This window comes from Neolamprologus brichardi, chromosome 10 (genome assembly GCF_056152115.1).
Source record: "Neolamprologus brichardi isolate AB-2024 chromosome 10, ASM5615211v1, whole genome shotgun sequence".
NCBI classification, from domain to species: Eukaryota; Metazoa; Chordata; class Actinopteri; order Cichliformes; family Cichlidae; genus Neolamprologus; species Neolamprologus brichardi.
This window is the reverse complement of record NC_142113.1, coordinates 28269559-28291578: the sequence shown is the minus strand read 5'-3', so window position 1 is coordinate 28291578 and position 22020 is coordinate 28269559. Positions and strand designations below refer to the sequence as shown.

At 39.4% G+C, this 22020-nt stretch overlaps 1 protein-coding gene across 1 annotated transcript; it reads right to left on the bottom strand.

Annotated features, from left to right (window-relative positions):
• Positions 1-321: 321 nt before the first annotated feature.
• On the bottom strand, positions 322-16493 carry foxred1 (FAD-dependent oxidoreductase domain containing 1). Its single transcript, XM_087847486.1, has 11 exons — positions 16197-16493; positions 15565-15785; positions 15257-15367; positions 14432-14550; positions 13985-14079; positions 11811-11912; positions 7821-7897; positions 4841-5001; positions 3399-3528; positions 2752-2856; positions 322-2510 (listed from the first exon to the last, which is right to left on the bottom strand). Exons 1-11 carry the CDS (start codon positions 16354-16356, stop codon positions 2256-2258), a joined length of 1536 nt encoding a protein of 511 aa, XP_087703612.1. The 5' UTR covers positions 16357-16493; the 3' UTR covers positions 322-2255.
• Positions 16494-22020: the final 5527 nt, after the last annotated feature.

The following is a 22020-nucleotide window of genomic DNA, read 5'->3' as shown; positions in this document are numbered from 1 at the left end:
TTTGCAGTCCTCGATAAGAAAGCAAGGCGGATGTTTTTAAGAAATGAAATGCTTTGAGAGTGTCTACATATGATAAGGTCTTATTTTGAAAAGGTTCAGTATCTGTATATTTATGATCGTACTGACCACCTGCTGTGCCGCCTTTTGTGCGCTGTTTAATCACACAAATTCAATAGAGAGTAAACATTCTGACAGTAAATCATACCGAGAGAAAGCAGATAACACCACCTTATATATATTTACACATTTAAGTGTATGACAGATATAGTTTTTCACTTTCAGTAAGCAGATGATCATCAAAGACATTTTTTAATGATGTTTTTTAAGACATGGAAACTGCAAAGTTCAGCATACACAGGATAATCTGATGATCCTGTCACTAATTATTAGTAGTTATTTGGAAAATTAGCTTTTCTTCTTTCTAAACTTAAATGAGTCACTGCACCTTTTTTAAGCCTATTTCTTCTGGAGATTTAAAAGAGGAGCAGCGGCAACAAATGAAAGAAACAGGAAGTCAGGCAACAACTCCACGTTTTTCTTGAAAAAATGTCTTACTAATAAAAATGTAATTACACTGATCAATACAACACACAGTATATTGATCAAATTAGAAAAATATACAAAAAGTATACAAAGCTATTAAAAGTACCACAGTTAAACCGTTGCATGGGACAGCACATATGCATCTGATGATGTTTCTAAATTTGCACCTTCCGACTGCGTAACGGTGCCAAACAGCCGAGTTCACTGGAAATCTGGAAAGCAGAAGTTATTCCTGTTATTCTGTATCAGGAGTGAGTCAGCTGCTGGCTCACCTCCATGCATATTTTTCGTCTTCTAATGAAGAAGCATCTCTTAGTTCCACTTTATTCTCAGTGGTTCCTCCTGCTGATTTCTTTAGAAAGCAACATGAAATCTCTGAAATCAGACTAATAAAAGATACTGGTGCTGCCAGTAAGGTTCATTATTAAATGAAATCAAATGATCATTTAAAAGAATTCAACTCTTGATTTAAAACATGTTGTATATGCACAGAAAAAGTCCAAATTAAAGGATAATTCAGTTCACCACACCTTTGGTCTCATCACAGCAATAAGTGGGGCGGCTGACGGTGCCCACTCAATTCAACGCTTGATAGTTTACCAAATTGAAATGTACAGAGGAGCCAGTCAGTTTCAAAATAAAAGACCCCGAGCAGAGTAGGTGCTCTGATTCTGAAACAAAATCTTGTAGGAAGTCATTTCCAGGGTTGTTATATTAAATATGACACTTTTACTATTATGGTTTATAACATAGTCTGTAACCGTTTTACTGTTTGCCTTTTTTGTGTTTAATGTGTTTAAGATCTTAAATAGTGTTTTCTGAAAATTTGTGTGCTTGAGAATTGGAAAAAATTCAAAATCTTTACAAATAATAAATAAATGTATCAATTTCCAGGCTGAAAAAGTAAAATTTAGGGCATACTGACTCATTATTTTTTGGTAATATCCATTAATACCTTAATTTATTTGTTTTTTGTTGTTGTAATTTTTAAAATTGAAAAAGTGGGATCACTAATACATACATTTTTTCCCTTATTATCAGATTATAAACTACAACAGAAAGTCGTAAAATTGATTAACAATATCAGCTATCATCACCATTAGGCTGTGATAATTGTGTAGTGAAGATTTGAGGCTGTGACAGCCAAATAATTAAATTTTAATAACTAAATCACACGTCAGTTACACATCAGAAAAAACAACATATAAATAACTTTAAGATATGGAACTCATTTATGTCTTTCAGTGACACAAAAATCTAATTTAAAGAACCAAATAAATGTTAGATTTTTCATAGTGTGATCTCTCTGATGTGTCAATGAAAGACATAAATAATGCTGCTGTTGTGAGAACTGTGTTAAAATCTTTAAAGACGAATCTTTTAAAGGCCCTTTCATTATTTTGTTACTACCTGGCAGGATGTCTAATAATATCCTGAGACATCTGTCCACTCTGACTTCTTTGCAGTCCCAAATGGTCAGGAGACATAATTCCCGCAGCTCCTGAAGGCTGGAAATGTGCCGTATTTGGGCCTTTTCTTAAATCACTGAGGTTTTGATTTTGCTTATCTGGATTGTAGAAATTATACTACCCAGATCTCAAAAATCAATTTGTGTCATTAAAGTTATGTTTCCAGCTACAAAAATAAGACTTAGGTTATAATAATTTGGCTTCGGCAGGATGTGAAAGATATGATATCAGGGTTCGGCTCAGCTACACGATGTTCGTCTCCAGCTTTGGTTCCTGCGTCAGAATCCGGTTGAAACTGAAGCCGCTCAGGTCCAGCGTTTTATAGTTTCCGTCCAGAATCAGCTCCGCCACAGCGCGACCCACTGCAGGCGAGTGCTGCAGGCCATGGCCGCTGAAGCCCGTGGCGAAGTACATGTTGTTGATCAGGGGGTGCGTACCGATGATGGCGTTCTGGTCAAAGGTGTTGTAGTCATAGAAACCTGCCCAGGCACTGGTCACCTGAGGGGAAGAATGTGAGGACAAATGATGTTATTCTAAGTGATAAAGAGAGATCATAATCATTGTTTTTGTTTTGGAAAAGCCCATTTCTGTACCAAGTTTTTAAATTTAACTCACTTAAAATATGGATCCAATAAAATTAATCTGCAAGCTTCAAAATAAAACCAGTTCTGGCTGATAATAATGCTGTAATGCTGGCAGTAACCACATGACGTGGGTGACCACACTTTCCCAACTGTACCTTAAGTTTCTCGAAAGCAGGAACTCGAAAGGCCAAATGAGGCCAGACATTCTCCTGAAAGAAACTGTGGTCCACCTCTAGATTACTGACGTCTGGCTCTGCCGCCTGAGGACACACAACCAGTGCAAACAACGACATGATTTGCTCAGCTGTGTGTTAACATAAGGAAACAGCTCAGACGTCTTGATGCATTCTCAATCATCCAGGAAAGTAAATCTCCAAAAGTTGATTCTGTTCATCTGGACGTAGCGTTTGAGTTCCTCCAGGGAGGAACGCTGGGGTGAGCGCGAAGTAAAGGAGGGAAAGACCATCTCCGAATCGAGGAGGGGCCTAAGGGTACATCTGTCGCCGTCTTACAATGCTGTGATTGCAGCCATTCCCCAACTCTCTGTGAATGGTACTCATGGCCATTGATCAGTGGTCTTTGATCAGTGGTTGTTGATCAATGGTCATGAAGCCCATTGTTCCTTCAGTGGGCTGGATTCAGTCATTATGCAAATGTACTGTTTATAAGATTGGGGAAACCTGCAGTCAGCTGAGACTGAAGAAGTCACTTGGATGAGTGACGAAACGTTTCTCCCACAAAACGCTACGTCCAGATGAACAGAATCAACTTTTGGAGAAACAGCTCAGAGATAAAAACCAACCTCCTCTGGCGAGGCTCCGGTGATGTAGTTCCCACCTAACCCCTCTCTCCTGACGTAAACTCCTGAGTAATCGATTAAGAAAGGAGTGTCTAGACCGGGACCATCAGGACAGTGGACCACATACACATACCTGAAAAACAGTAACGAAGTAAACAGCTCAGAGTCGTACATCCAGATATTTCATTTCATGCCAAGATGCAAGTGAGGTTTTTCTGCGTGGAAAAGTGTCTACAAAGAATTATCCAGAGAGCTCAAAACTCTGTCTTATAAAATGTTTATGTGATGGTTTGACAGCCGTTCAAGGCGGCACGAGGAAAGATTTAGTGGAGGTTTAAATAAGGCAGAAAAATGGGTAGCTTTTCAAAACACAGCCCACAGCTTAAGGTGAGAGTTTAATTTAACATGTGGCTTTTCTGAATTCATGCGAGGTAACCTTCAATACCTAAAAATACCATGCCCCAATGATTACTTAAAATGTGGGTGCAGGAAAGCAAGGAAGCAACATTTGGGAGTTTTAGAAGAAATAGAAGAAAAAAGTATCAAAAAAATCATCGAATTTTTAAGGGTGTGGGCTATATTATAGACTATACTAACCTTTCCTTCTTAAGTTGTAATTACACAATATTATTAAGGATACACGTTATATTATAGACTAGCCTAACCTCCTTTTTTTAGATTGCAATGTATAAATGGGGTAGGTAGGCTTTTTTATAATACAGTCTGCACTGTGTTGTATATTTACAATTTTAGAGAATCCTAACATCTCCTTACATTATAATTGTACAGCAGTATTAGGCTGTATTATAAAGTATCCGAACTTTCCCTCTTTACATTTTTCTTCTTTCGACTGCTCCCTTTAAGATTCAGCACAGCAAATCATCTCCCTACATCTCACCCTATCCCGAGCATCCTTTGTTCTCAGCTAACAGTAGCGCAGTTTCCATCAGCACTCTGTTAGCCAAAGCCAATGGAGGTGGTCTTTGTTAAGCCGAGCTCAGACTGATTTGGTATGGAAATCTCATTTTTTGATTTAATGGTGAATGTCCTTTCGTATTAAACACACCCATTTATCCAAGTTTGGGACTGGCAGTAGGGGTGCAATGGCTCTACCTAAATCTAAAGACACCATTTACACAGAATGCTTGAGTCTGAGGAATAATAAAACTTGTCTGATGGCATACATACTCAAACATACTCAAACAGTCCAGGTCATGCCGACTAAAGTTATGTGACTAACTCGCTTGTATCCTACTTAGATTCATTTTTATCTGTAGTCTAAATGATGAGCAAGAGTAAAATGAAAAGACTGCAGATGGTGAAATTGGTTTTTCAATTTTCGGGGTGCAGAGTCTGAAAAAAGCTGTTTGGTATTGATGCGGTTCGCCGTATGAGGCGCTGCCTTTCAAAGAAAACTCTAGCAGCCCCTCGAGTCAATAGCCTACCTTTTCCGTGGCTCAACAGGCAGTGGGATTCCAGCGATGGACTGCTTGGGGCCAAAGCCAATTCCCAGCATCTCGGTCAGTTTACCAGAAAAGGCTCCTGCTGCATTCACCACAATAGCGCACTCCACTGGCTGGTACTCCAGGCTGTTTGGCATCTGCACCTGCTCGACACAAGCAGACATCCCATCATCAGAGGTGGGAAAAAAAGAGAAGTACAAACTTTTTACTTTTACTCCCTACATTTTCAAAACAGGCCCATTAATTTTGGTTTGACGTACTTGAGAGGAGTTTTTTTTTCACGGCACTGTGAGCCTTCAAACATCAAACCGATTTGAGTCTGAGCAAGAACACATGAAAGGCAGTCCTGCTCGTGTATTAATCACCAGGAGATGTGGCATAAAAAGAGATGAAAGAGGGGGAAAACTGTGAGGCATAGTTAAAGACGTTAAAATGGGCCGGTGTTTTTATTTATTTATTTTTTTGGCACAACACCGGCATGACTGCAGGTGGCCATAAGTTGCGGTCGCTGTACTCCAGCATCTCGCTAGCCACACACAAGACAAGCGCGCATAAAGATCTAACATGTTGCGTCAAGTTGCTAGCTAAAGGTCCAGCTGCCGTATTTCACAGGGAGAGACAAGTACAGAATTATGCACTTTTACCTCCTCTACCCATCATGCACGTTTGTGCTTTTTCTGATTTTTTTTTTGTGCACAGTTTTAACAGAAGTATTTTGTGCCAATCAGTCAGCTGGATTTTGAAGTCCATATTTTCATTCTTGGACTCTAAAATGAGTAAGTTGCCCTAACTTGGTCACTTGATCCAATTTTCTTGAGTTCTGGGAACAAATGAGCTTGTACAGAGTACTCAAAATAAATAAGTTGTCCTAATTTAGTCATTTTTAGCTAAGCTTTACTCAATTTCTTTGAGGCAACGAGTTTCCTCAATTTTTTTGAGTTCTGGGAACTAATTAGATTTTACAGTGTAGCTCAGCATATTTCACAGATCAAAATAATTCTAATGTAAAGGTTGGCCGGTTAAAGAAATCCTTTTTTAGCACACAATATTTGTCAAATTGAGATCAAAATTCCATAAACAACATACAACCGTACTAATTATTTAAAATAATATGAATCCATTTCAAAGGACAAACAAGCTTCATTAACAAGGAGTAAAATTAAAGTCCTTCTTTAAGCTAAAAGTGGACTGTAATTTATGAATCCCAAAAACTTAAATATAGTTAAATCCCTGTTGTCTGTTGTCTCTTCCTATTTATAGAGGGAGGTGGTCTAATCCAGCGATCCCCAACCTTTTTTGCGCCACAGACCGGTTTATGTCCAACAATATTTTCAGAGACAGGCCTGTAAGGTGTTGCGGATAAATACAACAAAATAAAACCAGTACCAAAAAAAAAAGAGGATTTATTCATAACACACGGGAAAAGACCCAGAGAAACTGAGTTAACGATAAAAACAATTAAAAAATAACGATACAAACAGATTAAAACCCTGAAAACCATAAATTTCACACCCAAGCCTCGACTCTCACGACCCGGTACCAAACGACTCACGGACCAGTACCAAACCCGGGGTTTGGGGGCCACTGGTCTAATCCACAATGTTGTACTATGGAAGTCTTATTATTGTAGAGGTCCAGGCAAGTGGCAAGCCATACTATAAGGCCTAATGTGTGTGAGTTTGTGTGTTTTGGCTCATGTTTTTGTCTGACTGGTGAACATACTTCAGCAACAACCTCTCTCTTTTATTCACCTCACCAGGTGACTGGTCGAAAGTTATTTGTAATGAATCAGGTAGACACTGCGTGACTTTAGAGAAGCTGCATTACTGGACCAACATGCACTTAGACAACACAGCGAGAGGGTGAGAGCAGAGCCCGTCCCCTGGATTCTATGAGCTCAGTCTGTTTCTGCTCAATATATTATGAAATATGTTCAGGTTGATTTGTGACAGCAGGTGAAAATCACTCCCAGAACACCAGGAAATGTCCCGATCCTCCTGTTAGGTGCACTCCACCACTGCTCTGATTCCTGAAGACCCTTCAAACTTTAAACTACCAACTTCCTGGTCCCAGACAGGACAGCACTGTTTCAGCTGCTCAAGAGGACACCAATAGCAATAGCTGTGAAGAGTTTTTAAAATGGCTGATTGTTGCAAAGTAGTATTGTTTAAGGGAAGAGCACGACCTTCACCTGAGGTAACAGAAAACTGCAGAGAGCGATTTGATGACCTCTGGAAAATATGTTTCCAGGTTTAGTGAACATGCAGGAAACGTTGGTTAATGACTGATTAGTCTACAGATTATAATAATCCTTTGGTAATATATTGTGCAGTGAAGGATCTCTATGCTGATGGTAATATTGCCTCATCTGGACAGATGTCAGACAGTTTAGTCGTCCTAAGACACATTTCTAACGACATAATGCAGCTCACAAGTTTTATGGCTTCCCTTTCTGACTCCTTCCTGCCTGCACTCCACAATCCCTCCTGGATTTAGTGCTCTAAAAAAATGTATTAAAAGCACCACAAGACAAATTTATGAGGTACTTAGTGCCAGTAATCAGGCGGTGTGGGACACATTAAACAGGACGAGGTCACCTGGGAAGAAATTGCAGTTGATATATGGTCTGAAGGGATTTGAAGAACATGCCATCCATCTGTTGTTATTCAGACTTCACACATTCATTGAGAATCAGCAGAGCTTTTGTACGCAATAATTTTAGTATATTTAATGATACAATAAAGTTTTACTTGAGCAGTTGAAGACACTGCACTGCACAAGTGTCACAGCAACTGAGAATTCCCCTCTAAAGCTTAGTAAACACTAACATAAGTGAACCAAACTGAGGGAGGTACAAGTCAGACACTTCTCTGGCATGTTAGCGATCACACAGAATAAGAAATAAACAGATTTATACGCTTCACTGATCTCACAGACATTCAGCACTTGCAGTCCCACTTACTTTGACTGACTTTATTCTTCTCAGATCCAGCTTTTCTCCATCAGTCGTCATCATCACGCTTGTCGTATATTTAAATTCTGTGTGAGAAACACATTAAAACCAATTTTCAACACAGAGAAAAAGAAGAAGAAGAAGAAGTTGCTTTCAGCTGCTCCCTTATTCACAACGAGTCACCACAGCAGATATTTGATTTGGCAGATTTTCACACCCTTCCTGAGACAAAACACAGGGGACTTTTGTCTCCTATTGGGATCCAACCAGGGACCTTTCGCTATTTAGGCAAATGTAGAAACTAAAATACTCATGTACGGGAGCCCGGAGTTGCCAAACAACTAGTTGTTGTTTTCTGAAATATTCAAAGGAGCTTGCAAAGAAAAGCGTCTGGACTTCTTTAAGTTACTTGTAGACGTTTCACCTCTCATCCGAGAAGCTTCTTCAGTTCTAGGGTCAAATGGTGGAGAGTCCCAGATATAAACCTGGTGGGAGTGTCCCCCCACAGAGGGACAAAAGGACCCCCTGATGATCCTCTAATCGCCTGAGCCAAGGTGTGAAACTGGGTGTGGGTCCCAATCAGCCAGAGTTTCAGGTGAGTTCATTGTGAAACCTGGCCCCACCTTATCATGCGAATTCCTGAGGTCAGATGGCCCAGGAAAGAGGAGTGAAAGAAGCCATCTATGTCCACTGAGAGCGACCATCTTCGAACAGAGGCGGTAGTTTACGACACCAACTGTCTGCCATCTATAATCCAGTTTTGAATTCCCTCCCCAGACGCCTTAACGCCCACTCACATCCTGGGCCATCCGACCTCAGGAATTCGCATGATAAGGTGGGGCCAGGTTTCACAATGAACTCACCCGAAACTCTGGCTGATTGGGACCCACACCCAGTTTCACACCTTGGCTCAGGCGATTAGAGGATCATCAGGCGGTCCTTTTGTCCCTCTGTGGGGACACTAGCTTTAAATCTGGGACTCCCCACCATTTGACCTTAGAACTGAAGAAGCTTCTCGGATGAGAGGTGAAACATCTTCAAGTAACTTAAAGAAGTCCAGACGCTTTTCTTTGCAAGCTCCTTTGACTACGATGACTTGGATGACTGAGAACCTTCACAGACATATTTTCTGAAATATGTTTTTCCTTTTTAAAAATAAAAAATCAGCTAAATTATTTCAGGGCTGCCAGAAAATACCAGATTTTCACAATAAAAATCTTTTTTTTCAATCAATCGATCAATTAAAAGAAGGGTGGCATGTGGGGCCAATGGGAAAAGTATCCAAGTATCCAAGTCTTAGTAGCTGCAGTGTTGACAATTTTGTTCATGTGTTTTTTGTTCATGTGCATCACTGCTCAAGAGCCTGGAAATAATTTGAGTTTAATTCAACTGTTTTCGTGGCAATAAAAGTAAGTTAAAGTCAAACAAAACCAACGTTTTTGCATTAAAATTAGTGCTGTCAGCGTTAATCTCGTGAAAATGACGTTAACGCCATAACCGCATTAATGCAGCAAAACTCCGTTAGCGAGTTAGCACGGATCGCCCCATGGTGGGGCTGCATGGCGTCAACTCGTTAGCGCGGTAGGTTGTTAATGCGTTAGCGCCGTGCAGCCCCACGCATGGGGCGATCTGCACCAACTCCATAACGGAGATTTGCCGTATTAATGCGGTTATGGCGTTAACGTCATTTTAACGAGATTAACGCTGACAGCGCCAAGTTAAATTATATAGAATAAAAGAGAATACATTATTGGATCATTCATTAATGTGTATATGACTTTAACGATGCACATAGAGATGATTTTAATTGCTTATTTACCGCCTCATAGCTTATCTATCATAAACATATTACTTTATGTTTTAAAACTACAAAACTACAGTTTTAAAGCAAAGTTTAAATTTCTACATCCTAATCTTATCCCTCCACTTGTTCTATCAGTGCTCTCATCCAACGAATGATGTAAGATTAATATTTCTCTAAAGCCATGAAGAAAACAGCCTGAGGAAATCAGGTCAGCAGAGTCAGAGACTTCCTCAGAATCTCTTCTTAAGACAGACAAAACCTTCTTTGATTTTATTGGTCTGCTCTGTTTGAATATGTGATACGAGTGAATTCTTTTTATACAGATGCCTGTGTAACATAACACAGTTTTGTAAAACGCAACCTCAATCTCTGTGTAACACACAAGGTGTCCTTTGGTGCCTTGAGGCTCCAGCTGTGGCAACATCAGTCACCAAGGGATAAACGTCCTGGTTTAGAGACCTACAAAGCCTGTGCTAAGCAGCTGGAGGGTTTTTTTTGTTTTGTTTTTCTTATTTATTTTTTTTTGAGGGGGGGCATACGCTCCAGATTTAAAAGCAAGGAGACAGCGTTTCACTTCCCAGTGGGATCACTTTGTTCCCCCTTTGTCACCCCCCTGGTTCTGTTTAGATACTAAAAACTACCCACTGAGCTTTAGGAAAAGATTGTGGGGTTTTTTTTAATCCACCACTTCATAATGGTGAATAGTGAGTTTTTAGACTCGTCTCACTTATGCTAGAACAAGGTGAGTCGAGGACAGCGAATCACTATTAATGGAAAGAGAACGGACCGGTTGCTGTTGATTTTGTGGTCTGCTTGTTTTCTTAAGAGTGCTAGCAGACAGTGTTGGGGAGTAACGGAATACATGTACCGCCGTTACGTATTTAAAATACAAAATATGAGTAACTGTATTCCGTTACAGTTGCCGTTTAAAAAGGTGGTATTTAGAATACAGTTACTTTGTTGAAATAAATGGATTACACGGCGGTACTTTCCTGTTTCATATTGTGGCGGGTCAGGACTGTTTGGGTTTTGTTTGACAGCTACGTTCTGTTGTTCCAGGTGGCAGCGTTACGGTTGCCATGGTTACAGGGTGACGCTCTCTCTCTGCGTGTTTCCTGGGTGAGAGAGCGCCTTTTTTGTTGTTGCTGTGCTAAGCTAATAGGCAGAATGCTACAGGTATAGCTCTAAAGAATGTAGCATCATAGGCAGTGTAGTCCGTGCTGCAGGGAGAATGGACTGCCATACACGTTATGTGTCTGTGAGCGAGCGAGGGAGAAAAAGGAAAAGTACGAGCTGTCATCGAGCAAAAACGGGAGCTGGAAGCATGTAAATATAATAATAACCACTGCAGCCAAGAAGAGTGCCTGACGAGCCCAGTTGTAAGTAAGCTATTAAGACTCGGCTGTACACTGTGTTCGTGTTTTCCTCCAAAAACAATAAGTTCCGTTGGAGCAGCCTTTCAACGCCTCTCTCTGTCTCTCGCAAGCAAACTTGACCCAGACAACAAAGTAAAGATAGTTTTCAGCTACGAGCCCGACACAGAACCCACCGTATTAGCCAGAGGTCCCTTTCCTACGGTTCGGAGCCGCGGACCTTCAGTAACAGTAATAAATCACAGCAATAGTACATTCATGAAGTTGTAAACAGCATGATAATATATTAAGTAATCCAAAGTATTCAGAATACGTTACTCTCATTGAGTAACGTAACGGAATACGTTACAGAATACATTTTGGGGCATGTATTCTGTAATCTGTAGTGGAATACATTTTAAAAGTAACCTTCCCAACACTGGTAGTATAAATGATAATGACTGGGTTGTGTCCCAGCTACATGCCTATGGCAACAATATTATTAATACTGATTAATTTTATTTTTTTTTTTAAATTAGAAACACCTAAAATACACTCTTACAGCTGCTCCACGGGCAGTGCTTCCACCCTGTTTAATTTAAGCTCTGTATAAGTGAATATTCTTATTAATTTTATAGCTTTTCTTATATTTTCTAAATTTATAAGACTGATGTCGCACAAATGAAAACTTCTGATTTGTGCAAAATAATTAAAAAAAACAAACATTCGGTTTATACAAAAACTATAAATCTTAAGCACTAAATAGGATTATAACAACTTCTTAGCAGACGTATTTCCCCTGTGTGTGTGTGTTTGTTTAGTTGTCAGGACGCTGTAACGAACCTGTGACTTCCCCACAGCACTGAATGGCTCCCATGGAGATGGCCTTCCTCTTAAAGGCGTTCAGCAGAGACCATGGGTCAAACCAGCCCTCATTCTCCAGCCCTGCATGACAGAAGATCAGACAGACAGTCACAATGGTGCGCACGATTACTGAATATTACAAGGAAATCATGAACAATTGGATATAAGTACTAAAACTGGCACATTTTCTCTTTTAAACGATTCATTTGATAAAGACCATTAGCCACTTGAAATATAACATTTCTGGTTTTCTGATTATCAATAAGTGATGCCAGACTTCAGGGAATAATACTTATCGTCAGTACTTTAATGTGCCATAACTAATAGTAATAATTGAGAGAACTGCTGGAGCTCCTGAGATGTGAATAGTTTCCGTTTCTTACTGACTGTGACAAAAGGAGACAAATCAGGATCTAAAACTGGGCTTTCGGAGAATAATTAGGCGACTCCACACCACTATCATCTAATATTAGCAGATGGAAAGAAGTTGATAAGTTAAATTACTGTTGGCTGCAGCTTTGCATTACTCAGATTAGTTTTTCTAAGGTCTTAAAACGAGAGTGTGTCATAGGCTCATATATCACAGTTAATCTTCTGCTTAAGTGTTGCAGATTTCTTAAAAATCGTGACCCAAATGATGGTGTTGGGGATTTTTGGCTGGATGGGAATCCAGTGATGTAATTGGGTGTGCAAACACAGATTAACGAATGTTTTTGCGCCTATTTTTCACTTATATATTTGGTGTGTATTTGTTACACTGGTTGCCCCAGGACAGAGCTGCAGACTGTTTTCAACATTAGTGGAAATTCTCTCCGAGAAGAGGAAGTCAAAACTTTAGGCGTTAATAAGAACTCTAATGGGATTTACAGGTGCCACGAGCTAAAGCACTTTAGCTTTAGTCTGCAGAACACGAAACAGCAGCAGAGAAAGTCACACTGTAGATATCCAGCTCAGTTAAATACAAACAGATAAGAACAAAATTCAGAGCCAAATATACAGTTGTGGCCAGATGTTTACACATGTTCTTCATAGGGATGAATGTCATGGTAATTTGGGGCTTTTAATGATTTCTTTGAACAGTTATTTTTCCAGTGTGTGATGAATGTACAGCACACTCCTTTAAGAAATTTAAAAAACAAGAATTGGGTGCACAAATTTTTATTTATTTTGGATTTCACCAGGTCAAAACCTCTGCATTCATGCTCAAATATATACATGCACCTCCACTAATATCTGTTTAAATATCCATTAGCAAGTTGTACTTTAACCATCACAAGCTTCTGGCTGGAGTGTTTCTGGTGTGTTTCCTCGTAAAGATGTGCCTTTTAAGCACAGTCCACAAATGTTCAATAAGGTTGAGGTTGATCTTTGGAAAGGCATTTCCAGATGCTTAACGTTCACCTGCTTTATCCATCCCAAAACCAGATGTGAAGTATGTTTGGAATCATTTTCCTGTTTGAACATCCAACAGTGTCCAAGTTTCAACCATCAAACTGTTGATTTGAGTTCAAGTTGAAGAATTTGGAGGTAGTTCTTCATTATTCCAACCGGTTGGTGTAATAAAACAGCACCACTGGCAGCAAAACAGCCCCAAGTGATGCTGCCACCACCGTGCTTCACAGTTGGTACATTGTTCTTTGGTTTGAATACGTCGCCTTTACTCCTTCATAGATGTGGCCAGATAGCCTAACCTTTGTTTTATCTGACCATAAAACTTTTATCTAGAAGGTTAATTTCAAATTTCAGTTGAGCTTGAAGGTGTCCGGTTTCGAGCAGGAGCTTCTTTCTTGGTCAGCACCCTTTCAGTCCACGGTGGCGTAAAACTTCCTCTACTATGGACAGTGGCGTTTGTGTTCCAACAGTTTCTGGTTCGTGGCACGTTCGAGACTGTTTGGTTTTTCCAGATCTTGACACATCTGAATAACTTAGACTTACTTATGAAATGATCTTAGACTTGTTGTTTAAAAATAGGCTTTCCAATTGTTCTGAGTAACGTCAGTGCTACCAAACTAATTATTTTTATGCCAGAAAAAATAAAATAACAGCTGCAGTCAATCATGATCAGTGATGAGAAGCTAACAGGTCTCAACCTTGTCTGGTGTGGCTGCTGATAATCATTACAGACCTTCAGTTCACATTTTATTTGCACTCACCGTATGAAGCAAGAACCACACCCTCTGTGTTTACCCACGGAAACTTCTCCTTCAGTTGTGTCGGAGACAGAAGAGACACTTTGGCTCCAGCGTACCTGAAATGTGAGTTCAATTTTAGCTTTCTGATATCCCAAAAACTCACAAACTTAGCAACTAATATGTAACTAATCACAGAATAAGATGAAAAATGTCCTTAGTGTTTTTATTGATTCATTCTAGCACCTTACAGAAATCCTCTAGGACTGATAATGGAAAAATGTATAATTTATAAACCCTATGGCTGTTTTATGAGTTCAGTTTCTTTCCAAAATGTAAATATATCAGGACATTTTTAAAATTAACTGCAACTTTGAAAATTAATAATGGCAAATGACCGTTCCCGGCCCTTCACGTTACACACTGTGGGTTTTTTCTGTGGTGTGAGCACTGGTTTCTTGAGCCTGATACCTTTGGGTGCTGTAGTTCTCCTCCATGATGTGAGCCACCGCCTCACTGGCCAGGAAGAGGTATCCAGATTGGTTAAACTGCAGGTCTATGGGGTCTTCGTTCAACACGCCGAGATGCTCCTGACGGGATTCAGAGGTGTGACAGTTTGCACTCTTTAAATAAAACATTTAACTGCATTTTGTATTTAATATCAAAATTTGTTTGATGATCTGAGACGTACAAGTCCTAAAATCAGGAAGGGGGGGGGGGGGGGGGGATTTTTTCATAGCACTGTATGACAGAAAAAAGTATAATAGGTCATCTTTGATCTCATCTGACATGGCTATAAAGTGTTGTATAGGAATTTCTTTTACTTATGTATTAATCACATTATTTTATTGTATAATGCCTTGGTGCCACTGGATTTCACATTTTCACACTCATACAGTAAGACAAATGGTGGGGGTCTAGTAAGGAAGTTGGGGGAAGCAGACAACTCCACAGGAAGGATCTTTTGTCTCTTCGAGGACTCAGCAAGGGAGTGTAAACCTTAAGGTGTGAAACAGCTGTATACTGCCTTTTGTTCCTGAAGAAGGTATTTAACTGAGAGCCATGCTAGGCTGGGAGACTCTGCTGACCGTCTTCCCCGCGGTCATGTAGGCTCTCCACCAAGCTTGGTTGTCTGTTCTTTGTGTGTTTTGATTAAAGAATGTTAGCTACCGCTCACCGCTCGTCTGCAGGCTTTATTTAAATGGAAAACTTCCACAACAAGTGTTCACATATTAACAAAGCACATGTTCTGTCACATTTAATGACAAGCCTCATTGTTCATTTCCAGTGACCTACATTGATGTTCCTCAGGAAGTCGGCAGAGGCCAGGGAGAGGTGGATGTTCTCCGGCAGGGAGAACTGCTGTCGGATCCCCCCACCAGATAGCACTGTGGAGGCCTGGGAGTACTGCGAACAGTCAGGGGGAGCAGTTTATGAATATGAGGAGGAAAAGGCCGAGGATTAGTTTGAACAGCATGAGGACATGACTCATGAGCACAGTATGATCCTTTCTCCTGACACTGAATAGATTTAAATCATGCAAATTTTTTGAAAGGAATAAAGTGACACTGCTAGTCTACACTCATTATCTCTCAGTCCCTCACCGTTGGGTCCTTCTCCACAACCAGGACCCGCACCCCTCCGCGCACCATCTCCTTCTGTTTCAGCCAGTAGGCGATGGACCAGCCCACCACCCCGCCTCCGACGATCACGATATCCGCCCTCTCTGGAGGAAGGTTGGGGTTGATCTCCAGAGGAGTCCAGCTGCTCCCTGGAAGCGCGTCCATCGCCTTCTTCCGCATAGCTTCCATATGGGTCTCCAGATCTGAGCCACAAAACCTCAAACTTTACACTCTCTCAAGAACTTGCAAATGTTTACCTTCATCTACAAAATTAAAATGCTTCCTGGTACTTTAGCTATCACTCTCAAATACGGCATATAAAACAGTTTATACATTACAAACACTTTAACGCAAATTAACATGCATGGTTGTTCCTTTTGAATTTTCGGCCAAATCGTTTAGTAGTTTAGTGCAAAGAACTATAAAAGTTGTTATTTGAAACACTGTATGCAACCGAATTGCAGACAGCCTTCTAGTAGCGTATTAAAACTGTTTAGCAGGATCCTAAAAGTTTCACATATTTATAGAAACACAAACCATTTGATAATTTTAGTATTTTTAAATGTAAACTGGCTTGCTGAGTTGCACAACAGTCGTTTCCTGGTTACTCCCACCTTTGAAGAAGTCATTTCGTAGAGATGTGCCGGTGCTAAAGCTTTGACACAGAGACAGATGTCCGTTCAGCCACGTGGATCGACGTGTCACCTGTGTGGAGGTGATTAATCCACGAGCCGGCCCCACCTTCACCTGCAGCCGCCGCCACATGGCAGACATGGCTGGGCTTCAGTAAGCTAATCGGCTAGCTAAAGTAAAACACGATGCAAACCAAAACAAGAGCAGCGTGAGCAAACTTTCATTCTTCCTCCATCATAACAGCACTAACGGTCTAACCCAATTGGTCTAACCTTGCAGCGCTGCCAACAAAGACAAAAACACGCAGCACGACCGGTTTCACTTAAGCGTCCTTCAAAATAAAAGAACCAATCTGGACCATTTAGCGGATTAGTGTGTGAAGCAGTGATGCATTCACCTTTTCTGGCACTTCAGAAGCCAGAAATCCGCACCTAAGCAACCATTAACAATAAAAAACGCTCGAAGTTGAATTGTACTTAAAGTAATGGCAGTGCAATAGCTTTAAAAACTTTTATTTTGCCCCCTTAAAAAAATCACACGGATTAATTTCATATCTTCCAAACTGTTCCACAATTGGAGAATCTGATTTGTACTTTTTATTTGTGTATGTGTGTAGATATATATGTCCAGATTTCACCCCACATACAAAAGAAACAAGATGTATTTTGCAAAGGATGCAAAAAATAACAGTAGCAGACCCTTTTTTTTCTTGTTGGCTTCATTGTTTAGCTCCACAACACAGGCACAAAGTATGATATATTTTGGAGGTCCAAAGGAATATAATTTAACTGAATAAATTCAAGATGAATATGAACCGATGCCTATTTAAAGAGGGCGTTTCCACAGCAAACTGATGCTGATATCCACACACTGGAGCAGAAAAAGTCACTGAATCCAGGAAATGTGCATGATGCTGACATTTTCCTGTGTCCAGTGTTTAAATGAACCCATGCACACATGAATATACAAACTTTATATAGCTTTTATATAACATTTATGGTTGTCAGCTAATTATTCCCTGCTGATAGTTAATAAGTACTTATGAAATATTTTTTATGTAATTTTTTGATTCAGTCAGTGATCCAAAACACAGAAATGTACAATGGCATAATCGTGTATTGATTAATCGTTAATTAACTGACCGCTTAAATGCAATTCTCAGAAATACATGCTGGGGTCATCACTGTTAAGATACATTTAATCAGTAAACTTTCAAATCTTATGTTTTCAGCTTTTTTGTGTAGAAAAATGTAAAATCAGAAAGCAAATATTTACTAAATAACTGAATAGATTTATAAAATGTATTTAGGTATACACCTGTTTCAATGAAAGAAACATAAAACACATCTCATTTTGTCTTTAAATAAATTGTAATGTGAAGCATTCCATGCCTGTACAGTATTTAATTTTTTTAAATACATTTTAATTATGTTAAAGTCTACATTGATGGTAATAATCCAGCCTGATGCGCAGTATGTTGGTAAAAGAAAAAAGATGTCTCACACTCAGGAGCTGGAGGGCTTTTGAAACATTTATTTCTTACACATTTTATTTCTATACCAAGTTTTGCTGTGTTTTTGTGGATTTTTTAAAAACATTATTACTTTTAAAAATTACTCCACATTTGTTTTTATATATTTATATATTCGTTCTTATTATAAAATTCATAGATTACTGAAGCTGCTCCTACAAAGCGTTGTGCAAAAAAAACCATGATTTTATTTTGAAAACTTCACAGGAAATCGCACTTATGATCCTGCAGGCGCGATCTTCGTCATCAAAGAGGCAGTGGCTTGCCACGTGAGTGAAGAGGACCAATCAGAAAGGAGGGAGTGGATCCATTTCTTCTCCTTGGAGCGCATTCTTATATTTTTTTTATTGGCTGCAAGACAAATTTTGGGATATGCGAATGTCTTTGCAGCATATTAAAGCTTATCAAAAGTTTTACTTGAAAAAATTAGACTAACAATGGAAACATTATCTTTCTCATGAATTCTTTTAGAATATTTTGTAATTAGACACCCCCCTTAAGCCAACACTGTTTTCCTTCTCTGCTTTAATCTGCTTTTTGACTGCTTGTTAAATTAAACCGTATTCTTAGTATCAGAGATACGAAACCTAATTTACAGGCCGTTATGGAAAATGTCTGGCTTTTTAACCCTTAGTTCAGCTCCTTACCGGAAAAGTTCAGTTAAAGTGAAATTTAATTCCTTGCTACTACAAAGAAATGTCAGTGTTTACAAAGACAGTTATCTAGAGCCTTCAAACCAGCTGTTGCTACTAGAGATGGACCGATCTGATATCGATCTGATACTGACCTAAATTACTGGATCGGATATCTGAGAGGAATAAAAAATGTAATCGATCTGAAGTATCACAAAATCACCTCACAAAACACGCTACTTGGCATAACCCAGCTCGGTGCATCAGAGCAGTATTTGTCACGTGATCGAGCCGTTGTCTGCCAGACCTGTCTGCTGGCTGTTGGAGCATTTGGAGCCTCGCCACATGCTTCCTAACATTTCATCTGGCATTTCATCTCAGTGAAAACTATCCCACAGAAGTAAAGCAAGTGTGTAAGTTCATCCCTGAATGTTTGCATATGTAACCGGTGTGATCCTGCGTTGTGTGTCTGATAACTGATCAAAAAAAGGTAAAAGAAAGAAAGGCCTCCAAGTAAATAATTTGCCCACTCCAGCTCCTCTCCCACAGGGGAATTGTAGAAAAGGGGCTGGTGACATTTATTTTTACATTGAACATAAAGTATGGATTTACACATAACATATTTGACATAAGATAAAACAAAAACAACAACATGAAATCCGACATACCTGATCAAAAAAAGGTAAAAGAAAGAAAGGCCTCCAAGTAAATAATTTGCCCACTCCAGCTCCTACAACCAAATACAAACAGTGGGGAAGAGGGTTAGCTCAACCCACCACAACTTCCAAGCTAGCATTTATGGCGCCTAAAACACATTTATAATACACACATACTACACACTTATAACATCTAACAAAAACAGGCTTAATAATGACAATAATTGAACTAAAATCACAATCAGGAACATCCAGGTGGCTAAATATGCATTATATGAGCGTTTTACAGTGTTGGGAAAGAAATGACACCCACCTCTCCCACAGGGGAATTGTAGAAAAGGGGAGAGGCAAAAGGGGTACACTGTATTTATAGGGTTGCACCAAAGAAGAAGAAGAAAAGAATGAGGAGGGGCTCTAACTGATAATGAACATAACTACAGGCTTGGAGGTCCTAAAAGTCAGGTATAAAAGGAACAGTTTGGGGGTTTAGGACACATTTTGTGTAATTATAACAATGTGATTTATGACCCTGTTACACATAGTATTTCCACGTTAAGCTTAACAACTGAGATATTGAGCCACAGCTGGACTGGCCATCAGAGTTCCATATTGAGGTGAAAAGGAAGCTGATCGGCTTTTCTGCAGCAAGTCCCGTCTTTTTTGTTTGTTTATCGCCCACTTTGCGCTAGAAAGAGGAGACCAGTGGATAAACAACAGCAGCACATTTAAGCGTGATAAGCTGTTGTTAGAATGTATTTAATATTACTTTCTAGTAACAGCTGAGGTTTGCTGGAGCCACTGCTGTAAAAACTGCTGGTGATGATATCCGTTTGGATATGTGGTGAGAGGGAAACATGAAGATGGAAGATCCTTACTAAATCATCAGAGCTGAGCAGGTGATGGAGAAACAGGTTTACCTTTTAGGTGACATGAATGAGTTAAAGGGAAGTTATGAACTGTTTCTGAGAGACAAATAACACCAGGATCCTTTTCTAAGTAGCTGACAGCTGGTAACTGTGCAGGGGCGGGTCTAGCAAAGCTTTGTCGGGGGCCAGGTAGGCCATTAACAGGGAGAGGGGAGCACAAAGAAATAATTTTCTTTGTTATGTCAGTCAAAAACTTTAAATAAATAATTATCTGAATATTACAACAAAAGTGGTCATCTGATTAAATGTATAGAAATCCATTATTGTATGTAGTAACTAATAAGTCTAATATACACCCTAGTAAACTATAGTACTTTTTCCTTTGGGAAGGTACCATCTGTGCAGTCTGCAATTCTGTTGAAGAAAGATGTTGAATCTATTTAAATATTGTAGAAAAATAATTGATTTCTGTGAATTTGTTTTACACTTGCATTAAATTAAAGTTGATTACATCGATTAAGGGCGGGGGTGGTTCCCTAATATTTTTGCTGGGAGTTGGCAACCCTATTAGTTAGGTTGCTTAATATTTCCACTAAGTACTCTTTAAAATACCAGAATATGTAGGATGGCTTAGGTTTAAATTTATAAGATTGATCAGTGTTGCTGAACTATAAAATGTTTTGGGTGGAGTGTATTTTTTGCATAACAGAATAGCTTCAGTCTCTTGTTTTCCAAAACTTGAGTATGAACTTATACAAAATGCAGCAAGATATTTATAAAAAAAAAAAGAAGGTTTTATTGATTACAAAATAAGCTATATCGGATTCATATCGGTATCGGCAGATATCCATATTTATCATATCGGAATCGGTATCGGACATTAAAAAGTGGTATTGTGCCATCTCTAGTTGCTACACAAATATATAATTATATGCTTGTAATCTTATTATTAAGTATAATAATAGTTAAAGTACAAACTGTAGTATTATTTTTAAGAATTATTTATTGCAGATTTTTTTTTTATAGCACACGCAGGAATAGCTAGATAGATAAATGGATAGATACCCCCAAAATCTATCTATCTATCTATCTATCTATCTATCTATCTATCTATCTATCTATCTACAGTGTTGGGAAGGTTACTTTTAAAATGTATTCCATTACAGAATACAGAATACATGCCCCAAAATGTATTCTGTAACGTATTCCGTTACTCAATGAGAGTAACGTATTCTGAATACTTTGGATTACTTAATATATTATCATGCTGTTTACAACTACATGAATGTACTATTGCTGTGATTTATTACTGTTACTGAAGGTATGCGGCTCCGAACCGTAGTCCTCTGGCTAATATGGTGGGTTCCGTGTCAGGCTCGTAGCCGAAAAATAGCTTTATTTTGTTGTCTGGGTCAACTTTGCTAGCGAGAGACAGAGAGAAGCATTGAAAGGCTGCTCCAACGGAACTTATTGTTTTTGGAGGAAAACAGGAACACAGCGTACAGTCTAGTCTTAATAGCTTACTTACAACTGGGCTTGTCAGACTCTCTTCTTGGCTGCAGTGGTTATTATTATATTTACATGCTTCCAGCTCCCGTTTTTGCTCGATGACAGCTCGTCCTTTTCCTTTTTCTCCCTCCCTCGCTCACAGACACATAAAGGGTATGGCAGTCCATTCTCCCTGCAGCACGGACTACACTGCCTATGATGCTACATTCTTTAGAGCTATACCTGTAGCATTCTGCCTATTAGCTTAGCACAACAACAACAGGCGCTCTCTCACCCAGGAAACACGCAGAGAGAGAGAGCGTCACCCTGTAACCATGGCAACCATAACGCTGCCACCTGGAACAACAGCACGTAGCTGTCAAACAAAACCCAAACAGTCCTGACCCGCCACAATATGAAACAGGGAAGTACCGCCGTGTAATCCATTTATTTCAACAAAGTAACTATATTCTAAATACCACCTTTTTAAATGGCAACTGTAACGGAATACAGTTACTCATATTTTGTATTTTAAATACGTAACGGCGGTACATGTATTCTGTTACTCCCCAACACTATCTATCTATCTATCTATCTATCTATCTATCTATCTATCTATCTACAAAAATCTC

What these genes read in the sequence shown, in the direction of transcription:
- foxred1 (XM_087847486.1), bottom strand. Translation starts at nt 16,356, where the DNA reads ATGTCTGCCATGTGGCGGCGGCTGCAGGTGAAGGTGGGGCCGGCTCGT. An exon ending in TGTGGTTCTTGCTTCATACG is followed by an intron (nt 11,913 to 13,984) that starts GTGAGTGCAAAT and finishes TCTGTCATGCAG; the next exon opens with GGCTGGAGAATGAGGGCTGG. An exon ending in CCGGAGCCTCGCCAGAGGAG is followed by an intron (nt 2,857 to 3,398) that starts GTTGGTTTTTAT and finishes GTGTGTCCTCAG; the next exon opens with GCGGCAGAGCCAGACGTCAG.